This window comes from Chiloscyllium plagiosum, chromosome 7, assembly GCF_004010195.1.
Source record: "Chiloscyllium plagiosum isolate BGI_BamShark_2017 chromosome 7, ASM401019v2, whole genome shotgun sequence".
Lineage (NCBI taxonomy): Eukaryota > Metazoa > Chordata > Chondrichthyes > Orectolobiformes > Hemiscylliidae > Chiloscyllium > Chiloscyllium plagiosum.
Genome location: NC_057716.1, coordinates 67,712,635 through 67,726,997, shown reverse-complemented (window position 1 = coordinate 67,726,997; position 14,363 = coordinate 67,712,635). Strand labels below are relative to the sequence as shown.

The window sequence follows — 14,363 nt, the reverse complement described above, 5'->3', positions numbered from 1 at the left end:
TGAGACCACTACTACTTCAGGCCAAAGGGCATGTTTCCATGTTGCATTACTCCACGATTCTATGACTCTAATGAGATCAGGATGACCAATGACTGCCTTCTCTGAAGTTTAGTTCTTATTCTAAGGCTGAAATATCCTACTTTCCCAAACATTATATTAATATTAGGGTACATAGAGTGCCAGATAAATCTTTGATGTCAGTTCAAAGGAACACTGTGACCATAGTGATCAATTCTTGTGACTTTTCTTGTATCTTGGTGATATACTAGAAATTTGTTTTGGAGAATGTTAGTTACTACTGTAAAACAGTTAAATTATATCTCATGCTACACAAGGGAAACATGAAAAATGTAGTTTTAAAGAGACTCCAATTTGAATGTAACAACAGCTGACCTTTAGCTTGCAAGCCTACATGGTGCAACCAATATTCCCAGCTCAAACAAGTGGGAAGTTGTTGCTAGGGAGTCAGGTTGATTGGGGGAAACTGGTTGCAATTTCCAAGTGCAAACAAGCGCTGCATACATCACAATAAAACAAAGAGCTGGAAATCTGAACCACAAAACAAAAAATACTGGAGGAAATTAGCAAGTCTGGCAGCAACTATTTTATGTCAATGTTTCATTTCAGTATCCCTTCTGAAGAAGGATCATTGGACTTGAATAGGGAGAAGGGTGTTTTTCAGGCTGGTGGCTGGTGACTAATTGAGTTCTGCAGAGGTCCGTATTGGGATCACATAATTCATGTTATACATTAACAATCTGCATGAAGGAACTGAGAGCATTGTTGCTAAATTTGCAGTTGACACAAAGATGGGTGGAAGGACAGGGAGTGTTACGGAAGTGGGGAGGCTGTAAAATGACTTGGACAGGCTGGGAAAGTGGGCAAAGATGTGGCAAATAGGATAAAACGTGGGAGATGTGAGGTCATGCAATTTGGTAGGAAGAACAGAATCAAAGAACCCCTGCAGTGTGGAAAGAGGCCATTTGGCCCACTGGCTCTACACTAACCCTCTGAAGAGAACCCAACCATCCATTTGGCCCACTGGCTCTACACTAACCCTCTGAAGAGAGACCCAACCATCCAACCTATCCCTATAACTCTGCATTTTACCATGGTTAATGCACCTACCCTGCACATCTCTGGAAACGAGGAGAAGCAATCTTTGGACGGTGGCAGGAAGCTGGAGTAACTAGCAGAAATCCATGCAGACCCAGGGAGAATGTGCAAATTCCATGCAATCATCCAAGGCTGGAATCAAACCTGGGTCTCTGGCATGTGAGGCAACAGTGCTAATAACTGAACCACGGTGTTGACACATCATAGAGGCAGAGACTATTTTCTAAATGGGAAAAGAATTCAGAAATCTGAAAGACAAAAAGGCTTTTGGAGTCCTAATTCAGGATTCTCTTAAAGTTAACATGCAAGTTCAGTTGGTAATTAGAAAGTCAAAATGCAATGTTAGCATTCATTTCAAAAGGGCTAGGATACATAAACAGAAATGTATAGCTGAGACTGTAGAAGGCTCAGATCAGACTGCATTTCAGTATCGTGACCAGCTCTGTATCAAAGAAACTATCCTTAGTTGCTCTTAAGGTTGAAGTGATTCATCTTCTCCATCCACTCAATCAATGTACATCCATTGCATTATGCAGCAGTTCAATACCACTTCAAATGATAGTTAAGAGAAAATATTAGTCTGCATCTGAAGTCATTTGAAAGATGGTATATTTTATCCCCAATGTTTATTAGAGAGCCAGATAGGTTTCTACCAACAACCTTTGATTTTGTGGTCATAGGTTGATGGGAATATTTTAAGCTTATTAATTAATTAATTAAATTTTATTTCCTCCAGGCACCATGGTGGGATTTGATCTCTTGTCCAATATGAGACTAGTAACATTACCACTATGCTACTGTCCCCCATTAAAAGGATATTGATCTTGGTTTCTGATTTAGAATTGTAGTACTCCAGATATTAAAAGCACAAATTTCCTTTGTATGCATTTTATATATCTCAGGTCTCAAGATAAAGATGAAAAGTTTAAAGTTACTTTCACAAAGAAGTTATTGGATCCTCAAAGTCTCTCACCAATGCAAGTTTCAAGAAAAAAGCGACATCAGAAAATGTTACAAGATCAGAGCTCTGGAAAAGAGAAGGTAAATTAGTACCAAATATATTGCCAATTTGCATGGCACTTGGTAATAATTTTAAATTTCTATACAACCATTATGTTATAGAAGAACTACCTGTATTCTTTGTTACTGCTTTTGAGAAAACCAATAGATATTAAAGTTAAGTTGTTTTCAAAATCCATCGTGGAAGATGAGAATTTAAAAATTATTCTTGGAGATAATTTGGGCTTGTCTGTCTGGGCCAGCATTTAATAACCATTTCTAATTGGCCTGATGAAGGTGTTCGCGAGCTGCCTTCTTGACCTGTTGCACTCCATTTGATATAGTTAGACCCAAAGGGCTGTTAGGGAAGGAATACCTGGATTTTGACCTAGTTACAATAGAGATTGGCAATATATTTCTAAGTCAGGATGGTCAGTAGCTAGTAGGGAAACATATAGGTCATAGCATTCCCACATATCTGTTGTCCTTTTCCTTCTAGATGGTAGTGGTCATGGGTTTGGGAGATGTTGTCTCGGGATGCTAAGTGTATTTCTGTATTGAAGTTTATAGATAGTGCTCACTGCTGTTACTGTGCTTTGGTGGAAGACAGAGTGAGCGTGTGAGGATGTGGTGCCATTCAAACAGGCTGCTTTGTCTTGGATGGTGTCAAGCTTAATGAGTGTTGGATCTGCACTCATCCAAGCAAAAGGGAAATATTGCATCACATTTCTGACTTGTACCTTGTAGATTGTAAGCAGGCATCAGGAGTCAGGAGGTAACTAGTTGCAAGATTCCTGGTGTCTGACTTATTCTTGTAGCTACAATATTTATATACCTAGTCCAGTTCAGTTTCTGGTCAATGGTAACCCCCCCAGGATTGTCATGGTCAGTGTCACTTCTTAGCTGATGGTATCCATACTGATGCACAAAAAGTTGCTATACATTTTCCACTTTTTTGTATGAATTGAAAATTAAACCTTCCTGAAATTAAAACCAAATCAGAAATTATCAGTGGTGTTAATTCATCACTGTAATTCAAATGAATGCAACAACATGCATCATATCTGAAGCCCTTTCTTCACCAACCCTCCCCTGTCTTCCTGCCCTCACGGACATCACTTCACCATCCATTCAGTAACTGAGAACAATGCACAAGCTAGTTGAAGCAATCATGCTATTTTTCACTTACCACTCCATGTTAGTCTGTTCAACCCATCTGTTGTCCATCTTCTGTCTCAACACCCCCTGAACAAGATCTACCAGTAAACAACCTTTAGATCAAGGAATACCAAATGTGGGAATTGCTGACAAGTTCCTTGTGTCAAGCCCAATCTATTGGATGGAAAGTTTTAACATCCATGGCAAAAGTGGTCAGTGCTAAACAGGTTCAGGAGAAGCTAGGGACTTTGTGCAGCTAATTCACACAAGTAGCGCTCAGTATAAAACCTTTTTCACTTGTGGAAAGACCCAATAATACTGTATATTACTAATGAGTGTTTCTTATGCAGACTAAGTGGAAGATTGATGGCCTTAAATTCAACAATAAATATCACTTGGCTTCAGGAATTTGCTTCCACTAAATAAATAAATTAAACACTTGTGATTGAAATCTAACAATGTAATTATACTATTGCTCAGGTATTTTTCACATAGAATTTAGTTACCTTCAGATTACAACTGAGGACTCAGTCTCATAATTTACCATCTGAGATATTTTGCCTTAACATGCTGTTTAAGAAAAGTCATTAAAACCATCAACAAGTAATTTCACCTTGCTTACCTTTGTGTTCAAGTACCCCATACTAGACTATTCGATGTAGGATTGTTAAAATATCCAATAACGATGTTCTAATATTTTTCAATATTTCATCTTTTGTTTTACTGACTAGAATCAATTTTCTTTGTCTGCCAATATCCAAACCATTGTAATCACTCCCCCCCAGCTGATAGTGTTGTCCATTTCAGTTAGTGTCTTTTCATTTTTTATTTGTAAACATGGAAATAATACAACGGTAACAACACAGAATGAGGATGTTAAGCCCATCACTGCTTCCTCTCAGGAAGAATAATGGTAACAGTCCCCTTCCCTTCCTCTTTCCCTTGAGTTCTCCATATATTCTCCTCAGGTGCCCATCCACGTCTTTTTTAGAAGTCCTCAAGCACCTCATTAAAGGTGTTAACCTCACCAACAATTGTGTTATTTATTTAAAAACTCAATCATATGAAGAAGAAACAAATGTAGGCTACTTAGCCTTTTGATCAATTCAATCAGATCATCGCTGATCTGATTTTAACTTCAACTCTACCTTACTGCATATTCTCAATAATCTTTCATAGTAATCAAGAGTCTGTCTACCTCTGTCTTTAAGATATTTAAAGATTCTGCTTCCACTGCCTTTTGAGAAAGAGAATTCTGAGGCACTCATCTTTCTGGGGGAAATGTTTTTCCTTCATTATTGTTTGAACAACACCTTTTCTTTAAACTATGACTCCTAGTTTACAGTTTTTTTGCAAGAGGCAACATATTTTTGACATTCACATGGTGAAGTCCCCTTAGGATCTTATATGTTCATTTTCTGATTTTTCTAAACTCCAGAGGTTACAGGCCTAGTTTTCAGTATCTCATCATAGGGCAATCCCTCATTCAAGGTATTACTTTAGTAAATCTTCTCTGCACTACTTCCAATGCATTAACATCTTTCCTTAAATTTGGTGACCAGTACTGTACCTTATACTGCAGATGCAGTCTCATCAACCTCCTGCATAACTGAAGCATAACCTCCTACTGTTGCATTCAATTCTCCTCACAAATAGGCCATTTTCAGGTTGGTAACATGTAACTAGTGGAGTGCCACAAGGATCAGGAAATCAAATGGAATGTTGGCCTTTACTTCAAAGGGAATGAAATATAAAAATAGGGCAGTCTTCCTAAAATTATACAAGATACCATTTAGACTACACCTAGCATACTCTGAACACATTTGGTCCCCTCATCTGAGGGAAAATTTACACAGAGGTTGTCCAAAAAAGGTTCACTTAGTTGTTCCTGGGCATGGATAGATTTTCTTAAGAGTTTGAGTGGTTGGTACCTGTATTCATTGGAATTTAGAAGAATTAGAGATGACCTTTTTGAAATATATAAAATTCTTAGGAGCTTGACAGGGCAGATGCTGAGAGGTAGTTTGGACTTTTGAGAGAGTCTAGGACCAAATTGCATAAATTCAGCTTAAGGTGCTGTCACTCATGTACGGTGGAGTTGAGGAGAAATTTCTTGTCAAAGAATAGTAAATCTGTGGAAATCTTTATTGCAGTGGGCTGTCAAGGTTAGATCATTAAGTATATTCAACAGACTGATTCAGTGAGGGATTCAAAGGCTATAGGAAAAAGACAGGAAAGCGGTGTGGAGAATTATTAGATCAGGCACGATCTTATTGATTAGCAAAGCAGACATGATGGGCCACATAGTCAAGTCTGCTCCTATGCTTTATGGTCTTATGGTATTGTTTAGGAAAGGGTGTAAGAATACATCCAGCAAATAAAGATCAGTCAATTCAATTTCATGATGGGGTTTGTGGGAAAGATAATTTGTAACAACAATGACAGTCACTTAGCAGATGTGGATTCATTTAAAAAAGCCAGCTCAAATTTAAGGATAAGTTCTGTTTGATTAACATGCTTGAATTCTTTAATGTAACAACAGAGGCAGAAATGAGGGTAATCTAGCAGATTAAGATGCTCGTGTACTTGCAAAATGCATTTGATGAGGGGCCATATAACACATTTGTCACCAAAGAAATAGGTTATGAAATGAAGGGAACAGTAGCAATAAGGATATGAAATTGGCTGAGCCACAGGAAACTGATAGCTATAATGAGTAATTTATCTGACAAGAAGAAAGCATATAATTGGGATTCACGAGAGGTCAGGTTTAGAATCCTTGATTTTCTTAAAATGTTCTGATGACCTACATTCAGCTGTGGAGGGCACAGTTTCAAAATTTGAGAAGAACTAAAATTGTGCAATTATTGTCGGCTATTTATTAACCTAATTGCCCTCTATGCTTTCTTAAGCATAGGACAATACTGTTAGATTTCAAAAGGACACAGGTTAGTGGAATGGGAGGACAAGTGGGAAGGCAGTGTAATCGAATGCAGAGAATCAAGATGCAATTTACTTTGGTTGGAAGAATGAGAGTAGGCAATGTAAGATAAAGGTGCAGGAACAATGGTGAACATACTGGGGCAGAAAAGAAAATAGTTCATAAAGCATAGGGGCTACTGGAATTTCTAAACATTGACATAGAGTGCAAAATCAACCAAATTATGATAAGCCTGCATAAAACAATGATTTAGTCTCAACTGGAGTGTTGAGGCCACTCTGAGCACCATACCTTAAGCAGGTGCAAAAGCATTTGAGAGACAGCAGAAAAGGTTCATGAGCGTGGTTCCAGGAATGAGGATTTTAGTAACCTGGATAAACTGGAGAAGCTAGATTGGTTTTCTTTGGAGAACAGAAAGTTAAGGGGAGGCTTCATAAAGGTGTCGAGAATTATGAGGTTTCTCGACAGAAAAGAGAGGGAGAAACTGGTTTGGTTTATCGAAGGATCCAAAACCAGAGAACACACTAATTCAAGGTGCTCAGCAAAGGAAGCAATGACAACATAATGAAAAGTGTTTTTTTACACAGTGAGTGATTAGAAGGTGAAATGCAATTACTGGAAATTTTCTGGGGGCAGATTCAAGTGAGGTCTTCTAAAGAGAATTTGTCAATGACTCGAAGAGAGAGAATTTACAGCCCTACTGGAAAATGCAGAGGAACAAGACTAGATTAGATTACTTACAGTGTGGAAACAGGCCCTTCGGCCCAACAAGTCCACACCGACCCGCCGAAGCACACCCACCCATTCCCCTACATTTACCCCTTTTACCTAATACTACGGGCAATTTAGCATGGCCAATTCACCTGACCTGCACATGTTTGGACCGTGGGAGGAAACCGGAGCACCCGGAGGAAACCCACGCAGACATGGGGAGAACGTGCAAACTCCACACAGTCAGTCGCCTGAGTCGGGAATTGAACCCGGGTCTCTGGTGCTGTGAGGCAGCAGTGCTAACCACTGTGCCACCGTGCCGCCTACATGCCTTGCTCTTGCTACAATGGATCAAATGGCCTACTATGTTATAACAATTCTATTAATGCATGATTTCCTTTATGATACCTGACTTCCTAGTCATTATATAACATTTTATCTGTGTAGCAAGTACATAGGGGTTGGCACGGTAGCTCAGTAGTTAGCACTGTTGCCTCACAGCACCAAGGAGCTGGGGTTCAATTCCAGCCACGGGCGACTGAGAGTGTGGAGTTTGTACGTCCTCCCCGTGTCTGCGTGGGTGCTCCGGTTTCTTCCCACAATCGAAAGATGTGCAGGTCAGGTGAATTGGCCATGCTAAATTGCCCACAGTATTAGGTGCATTGGTCAGAGGTAAATATAGGGTAGGGGAATGGGTCTGGGTGGGTTACTCTTCAGAGGGTCAGTGTGGGCTTGTTGGGCTGAAGGGCCTGTTTCCATACTGTAGAGAATCTAATCTAGAATGCTATTTTCTTCCATTGTTAAATCATCTATTCCATTGTCAATGCTCTTAATCTCAGGCCCAGTAAGACATCAATTGTTCTGAAAGATACGAGAAAAAAAAATGTTAAGCCAATCTAGTTTGCCATCATTTTTTAAGGTCTTAACCTATAGTCTTTTTTACATTATTTACTTTTCTCAAAACAAGATTCTTTGAATATTTTTTGCTAAGTCAAAGAATCCAAGTTAGATTAAGCTTGATTTATCTTTGCAGAAAAACATTGTAGAGTGCTTACTCATGACTATGCTTCCATTTGTTTCCTGTTTATCTGCATTTCACTGATAGTGGCTACAATACAGTTTAAACTGATTGAGTAGAACAAGAGACCACTGTGGCTAAAAGTGATTTATATTTATGAACGTTCAACAAAATGCTTCTAAAATCACAATTCTTTTAATTCAATATACAAAAGAATGAGTACCAGGATGATAGCCTTGGCTTAGTATGGCATCCTCATCCCTGACTCAGAACAATATGGCTTCAAATTCGAATTCAGAGACTTCAGCAGATAGTCCAGGTTGACACTGCAATGGAATACTGATGAAATGAGGCACAGAAGAAACAGCATCTTCTTATGAATGTGATATTTAATCAAGACTCTACTACCCTTCTACAGAGATGCAAATGATTCAGTCATGTTATTTGAAGAACATTAGAATCAACTACCCCGTATTTATCCCACAAACATTAATGATAAATTAATTGTTGTTGTTAAAACCAGTGACTTCAGTTTGCATGCTGGTTCCCCAGCTCCACGCTACTAACTCAGTCAATTTTGCAATAATGGTATGACACAGCAGCTGGGCTACCTGCTCATGCTCAGTAGATATCCCATTTGACTTGTAATTGCTACTTAAAACAAATTAATGGGGCTGAATGGATTTTCTAGTTGGGCTTCAATTTCTAGGAGATGGTCCAGTTTAGCCTCATGGACAAAGTGTCCCTGCTGTGAAGGGAGGCAGTGCCAGCCAGGTTTAGAGATTCTTTTCACCTGCTTGGGCTCTGCAGCATGTGCAGGTCACCCTGTGGATGAGCTCTCCCACCTCTCTGACCCTACCCTCACTAACCCAAAAGTGATGGCCCATCCACAAAATGCCATTTTACTTAATCATTGAAAATGTAGAACAGAAGATGTCTTCATTGTGAACCTGCTTCTCCTTCAGAACTGCCATTTCATCTTGTTGCTGTTTTGAGACTGGAAAGCTTGGTTGGTTTCCAGCTTCAAGAGCCTCTCCAATTTCTTGAATCAATAGGCTCTGGAGAAAATTGTGTTGTATGACTGTTGCTGCACTTGGTGCAGAAATTCTGGCCCCCAGTTCAGAAGTTTTCTTGGAAAATCCTACCTCTTTTGAACAAATTAGGTATTGTATCTTCATACATGACAAAATGACTACATTATAATTAATTGATAGTGAAGATATCCTTAATTTGAGAAAAAGTATTAAATGTAAGTTTTTTTTTGTCTTTACCAGAGCATCAAACCAGTTAATTTATTCAATCCACATGCTGTAGCTGTTGTGTTAAATGAGCAACCTGGCAAACTCCGAATTAAAGATCTGCGAAACGGTAATTCAGTGAGAAGCATTATTATTGTCACATTTAAGTACCAATAAAAGTAATTATTTTGTCATGAGTACCAACACCAATTCCTTACCTATTGAATGGACATTTGAATCCTTCTTGTTCCACAAGGCTTCAGTCAATTGTTTTCTCAATAATTCTTAAGTAAACTGTAGCTCATCCAAAATCTTGCTGCTTTTTTCTTATCCAACTCTAAATCCTGTTCATCTACTATCACTGTCCTTTCTGACCCATTACATTGGCTCTCATTTAAACTTCTCATCTCATGTTCTATTGACTTTATAATATATATCACTGTTAGGTCTGTTTGTGATGGGATGTTTATACTTTGCAAGCAGAATTAATATTTTAAAATTGCACTGTCACATTTACCAAATAATTGTTATTTAAACCTTGAGAAAACATTTTTAATAGCTAGTTGAGTGTTTTAGTGCCATAATAGTGCACCTTCTTGTTTGATTCCCTAAGAAATAATTTAGATTACATTACAGTGTGGAAACAGGCCCTTCAGCCCAACAAGTCCACACCGACCCGCCGAAGCGCAACCTACCCATACCCCTCCGTTTACCCCTTACCTAACACTACGGGCAATTTAGCATGGCCAATTCACCTGACTTGCACATCTTTGGACTGTGGGAGGAAACCGGAGCACCCGGAGGAAACCCACGCAGACACGGGGAGAACGTGCAAACTCCACACAGTCAGTCGCCTGAGGCAGAAACTGAACCTGGGTCTCTGGCGCTGTGAGGCAGCAGTGCTAACCACTGTGCCACCGTGCCGCCCAATGTTAATGTTAACAAGTTATCATTTTTACTCCAATATCCAGTCTTGAGCCATTAACAAATTATTAGACATGGCATAAGCATGACATTTATGATACTTACGATTTTCTCCCAATTTCTTTCACTTTAATCTTTTTTCTCAAGTCTTGACTAATGTTCAAGGAGGATCAAAAAGCCGACAGGCAAAAGAAGCAATGTTCAATCAAAAGGTCAAAAAAGATGTTATGATGGAGCAAGCTAACCAATTACGATGGTAAGTGAATGACAAAATTGCAATATCATATAGACATATTTCTAAAAACGTTGTCTGGTAATCTGATATGTCCTCCATGTGGATAGATAGTCCATGTTAAGTATTGGACTAAGTTGCTAAGTTATTTGGGCCAGGAATCTTGCTGAATGTTGGTTTCAAGGTTTGTTTCAACATTCTTCACTGCAGTACCTTACACTACATTTACCAAAGTACCATACTGTATTTCATAGAACATAGAAAATAGAACAGTACAGCACAGAACAGGCCCTTCAGCCCACGATGTTGTTGTGTGATTGATCCTCATGTATGCACCCTCAAATTTCTGTGACCATATGCATGTCCAGCAGTCTCTTAAATGTCCCCAATGACCTTGCTTCCACGACTGCTGCTGGCAATGCATTCCATGCTCTCTCAACTCTCTGTGTAAAGAACTCGCCTCTGACATCCCATCTATACCTTCCTCCAACCAGCTTAAAACTATGACCCCTCGTGTTAGCCATTTCTGCCCTGGGAAATAGTCTCTGGCTATCGATTCTATCTATGACTCTCATTATCTTGTGTACCTCAATTAGGTCCCCTCTCCTCCTCCTTTTCTCCAATGAAAAAAGTCCAAGCTCAGTCAACCTCTCTTCATAAGATAAGCCCTCCAGTTGGCAGCTTCCTGGTAAACTTCCTCTGAACCCTCTCCAAAGCATCCACATCTTTCCTATAATAGGGCGACCAGAACTGGGTGCAGTATTCCAAGTGCGGTCTAACCAAAGTTTTATAGAGCTGCAACAAGATCTCATGACTCTTACACTCAATCCCCCTGTTAATGAAAGCCAAAACACCATATGCTTTCTTAACAACCCTGTCCACTTGGGTGGCCATTTTAAGGGATCTATGTACCTGCACACCAAGATCCCTCTGTTCCTACACACTGCCAAGATTCCTATCCTTAATCCTGTACTCAGCTTTCAAATTCGACCTTCCAAAATGCATCACCTTGCATTTATCCAGGTTGAACTCCATCTGCCACCTCTCAGCCCATCTCTGCATCCTGTCAATGTCCCGCTGCAGCCTACAACAGCCCTCTATACTGTCAACGACACCTCCAACCTTTGTGACGTCTGCAAACTTGCTACTCGATAAGGTTTGTGAGGCATGACCTGCCCCTCACAAAGCCGTGTTGACTGCATTTAATCAAGCCATGCTCTTCCAGATGGTCATAAATCCTATCCCTCAGAATCCTTTCTAACTCCTTGCAGACGACAGACATGAGACTTACTGGTCTGTAATTGCTGGGGATTTCCCTATTTCCTTTCTTGAAGAGAGGAGTTACATTTGCCTCTCTCCAGTCCTCAGGTACGACTCCAGTGGAGAGTGAGGATGCAAAGAACTTCGCAAGTGGCGAAGCAATTGCATTTCTCATTTCCCAAAGCAGCCGAGGACAAATCTGGTCTGGGCCTGACAACTTGTTTTTCTTAATGTTTCAATTTGGAGATTTAAGGTAAAAATTTCAGTTTTTGTCTGCTAAGAAAAACAGTATGGAACCAAGCTCCACTGTTTAAACATTGATTTATGCAGGAATTGATGTTTCAATGGAAGCTTTTTCACTTAAAGTTGCAATTTTCATGAACATACCCCCAATTTTAATGAGGGAATCCTATAATTTTGTTTTTCTTAACTTTGTGCATCGGATACTATGGTATTCAAAATGCGAGATATTTTAACTTGGAAGCATTCATTTTCATATGCAAAGATCTATTTATTCATTTCTCCAAGCAAGAATTATGATTCCCAGCTTGTTTGAAGTTGACATTATACACGTTTTCCTCTCTTATTTTTAGGCAGACACACCTTGGTAGAGATCCAATCTCTCCTGAGGCTATGCAGTTGATTCTGGAAAATAGGCAGATAGCAGAAGAGGAATACAAGGTTTGAAGTTACTTCAATCTGTATATTTAAATTTAACAGCATCCACTTGAGCAGTACAAATTTTTTTATTGCTGTAATACATCTGAGTGACACCATTGCATGGGAACAGTATTTCAGCCTTATAACATTGTGTGTGAGGCAAAATAAGAAAAGGAAGGCTGCATTCAATGCGATGTGGAAGGGTGCCCACAAATAGAAGAATTTAAGAATTTGAATTTCCTGAAAGTACAGGTGCAAATAGATTAGGAAATGCAAAATGAATAGTAAGCATTAATTAAAGAATAAAGTCAAAAGGTACTATGAAATAGGAAGGAGTGCTAGATAGGATGATGTGTATTTATGGACAATCCATCATGTGAAGGATAGTAAAGCCATAGACAGCACACACTTTAGTTTCATTGAATTATCAGAAATGGTGAACCATTGTTCCAAGAAGAAATGGAGGTTTCTAAATCTATGAAAGGTTTTGGCAAGTGAATATGGTAGGAGTATTTCTTTTGGTTTGGAAATAATTGATAAGGATTAGTAATTTAAAATCATGATTATGAGTGCAGAAAGAGATGAAGATAATGCATTTTAATACTGTAAGATGTCCTAGTATGGAACATTTTGTCATCAGGTTGTTGCATCTTCAAGGTAAATGTGAGCAAAGAAATGAGGTTGCATAAATATGCAAGGTGGTAGGCCAGTGGAACGTTTAGGCTATAATAGCAAAGAACAAAAGTGTTGACAAGCTGCAGGGAGAAATCCAATATTATTTCATTGGTTTATTTATTGTGTAACTAGGAAATATGTGGGTGGTGACATCCCAAAAGGCTAGCACTCCACATTGGAAGCTTCCAACCTTTAGATGTGCATTGAGTCCAACTGTTATAAGGGTATCAAATACAATTTGGACTAGTTATATGGCTACAAATTTGAAGAGTTTCTTCTTACCTGCTCAGTCCACTTATTTCAGATCTTAAAGGAATGTCACAAAATTGTCAGAAATCTGTTTTAATAGTTACATATCTGTGGCAGTGATGACCTAGTAGTATTATAACTGAACTAGTAATCTGGAAACCCAAGTATTGTTTGAGTTTAAATCTTACCATAGCTTTGGCCCTCCATCATTGTGTGGCAATATTGATTAGATTAGATTACTTACAGTGTGGAAACAGGCCCTTCGGCCCAACAATCCACACCAACCCTCCGAAGAGCAACCCACCCAGACCCAATCCTCTACATTTACCCCTCACCTAATACTACGGGCAATTTAGCATGGCTAATTCACCTAACCCACACATTTTTGGGCTGTGGGAGGAAACCAGAGCACCCAGAGGAAACCACAGCAGACACGGGGAGAATGTGCAAACTCCACACAGATAGTTGCCTGAGGCCACTGTGCTACCATGCCACCCACTACTTTGAACAAATTTAGCAGTCACTATCAGCAGGCCCATTAGCAGCACAGAACTGTGCTCCAACATTATGCAACTTTATGCCTGGCATATCCTCCATCTCCACTATTTCCCTAAATCAGGAGAAGAATGCTGGAATATCAGGAGCAGCACCGGGTACAGCGGAACCTTGATTATCTGAATAACAATTATCCAAAATCGTATGATCGAAAGGAGATCTCGAGGTCCCAGGAGAAACATTACATCAAAGATGTGTTTCCAACAGTGATCGTGTCTTTTGTTCACAGTGATTAATGACTGACCTCCTGCACTCTCTCTCTCCCCCCCCACTTTCCCTGGAGTTCTACAGCGGGGTGTACCCTAACCTTCCCCAGGTAATCTCTCCAACATTGTCCTGTACAGGGCAAACATGGAACCTGTCAAAACATTGCAGTAAAAAGTCGTGTGTGTACGCGTGCACACTATTTGGAGACTATCCCACAAAGGCAGCAACAGCAGTTTTGTCTTGTTGGTATACATTCCAGCTGCCACAGAGGGGGGACAGATGAGGGGTGGAGGTGTTGGATGGCGTTAGGGGTGGGGGTACAGTGTTGGGCGGGGGCAGTGTTGAACAGGGTTGTGGGGTAGGGGCAGGCATGCTTTGATGGGGTTGAGGGGATAGGGCGGGCAGGGGGGTGTTTTGGGG

General features: G+C 39.8%; 1 protein-coding gene across 2 annotated transcripts in view; it reads left to right on the top strand.

The window, feature by feature from the left end:
- Positions 1–14,363, top strand: part of cfap221 (cilia and flagella associated protein 221) — a 263,534-nt gene that overhangs the window by 136,945 nt on the left and 112,226 nt on the right. For both annotated transcript variants that reach the window (XM_043693986.1, XM_043693987.1), the window contains 4 exons: positions 2,019–2,157; positions 9,218–9,311; positions 10,253–10,361; positions 12,191–12,278. In XM_043693986.1, the coding sequence (XP_043549921.1) occupies positions 2,019–2,157; positions 9,218–9,311; positions 10,253–10,361; positions 12,191–12,278 (430 nt within the window). The remainder of the gene's footprint in view (positions 1–2,018; positions 2,158–9,217; positions 9,312–10,252; positions 10,362–12,190; positions 12,279–14,363) is intronic.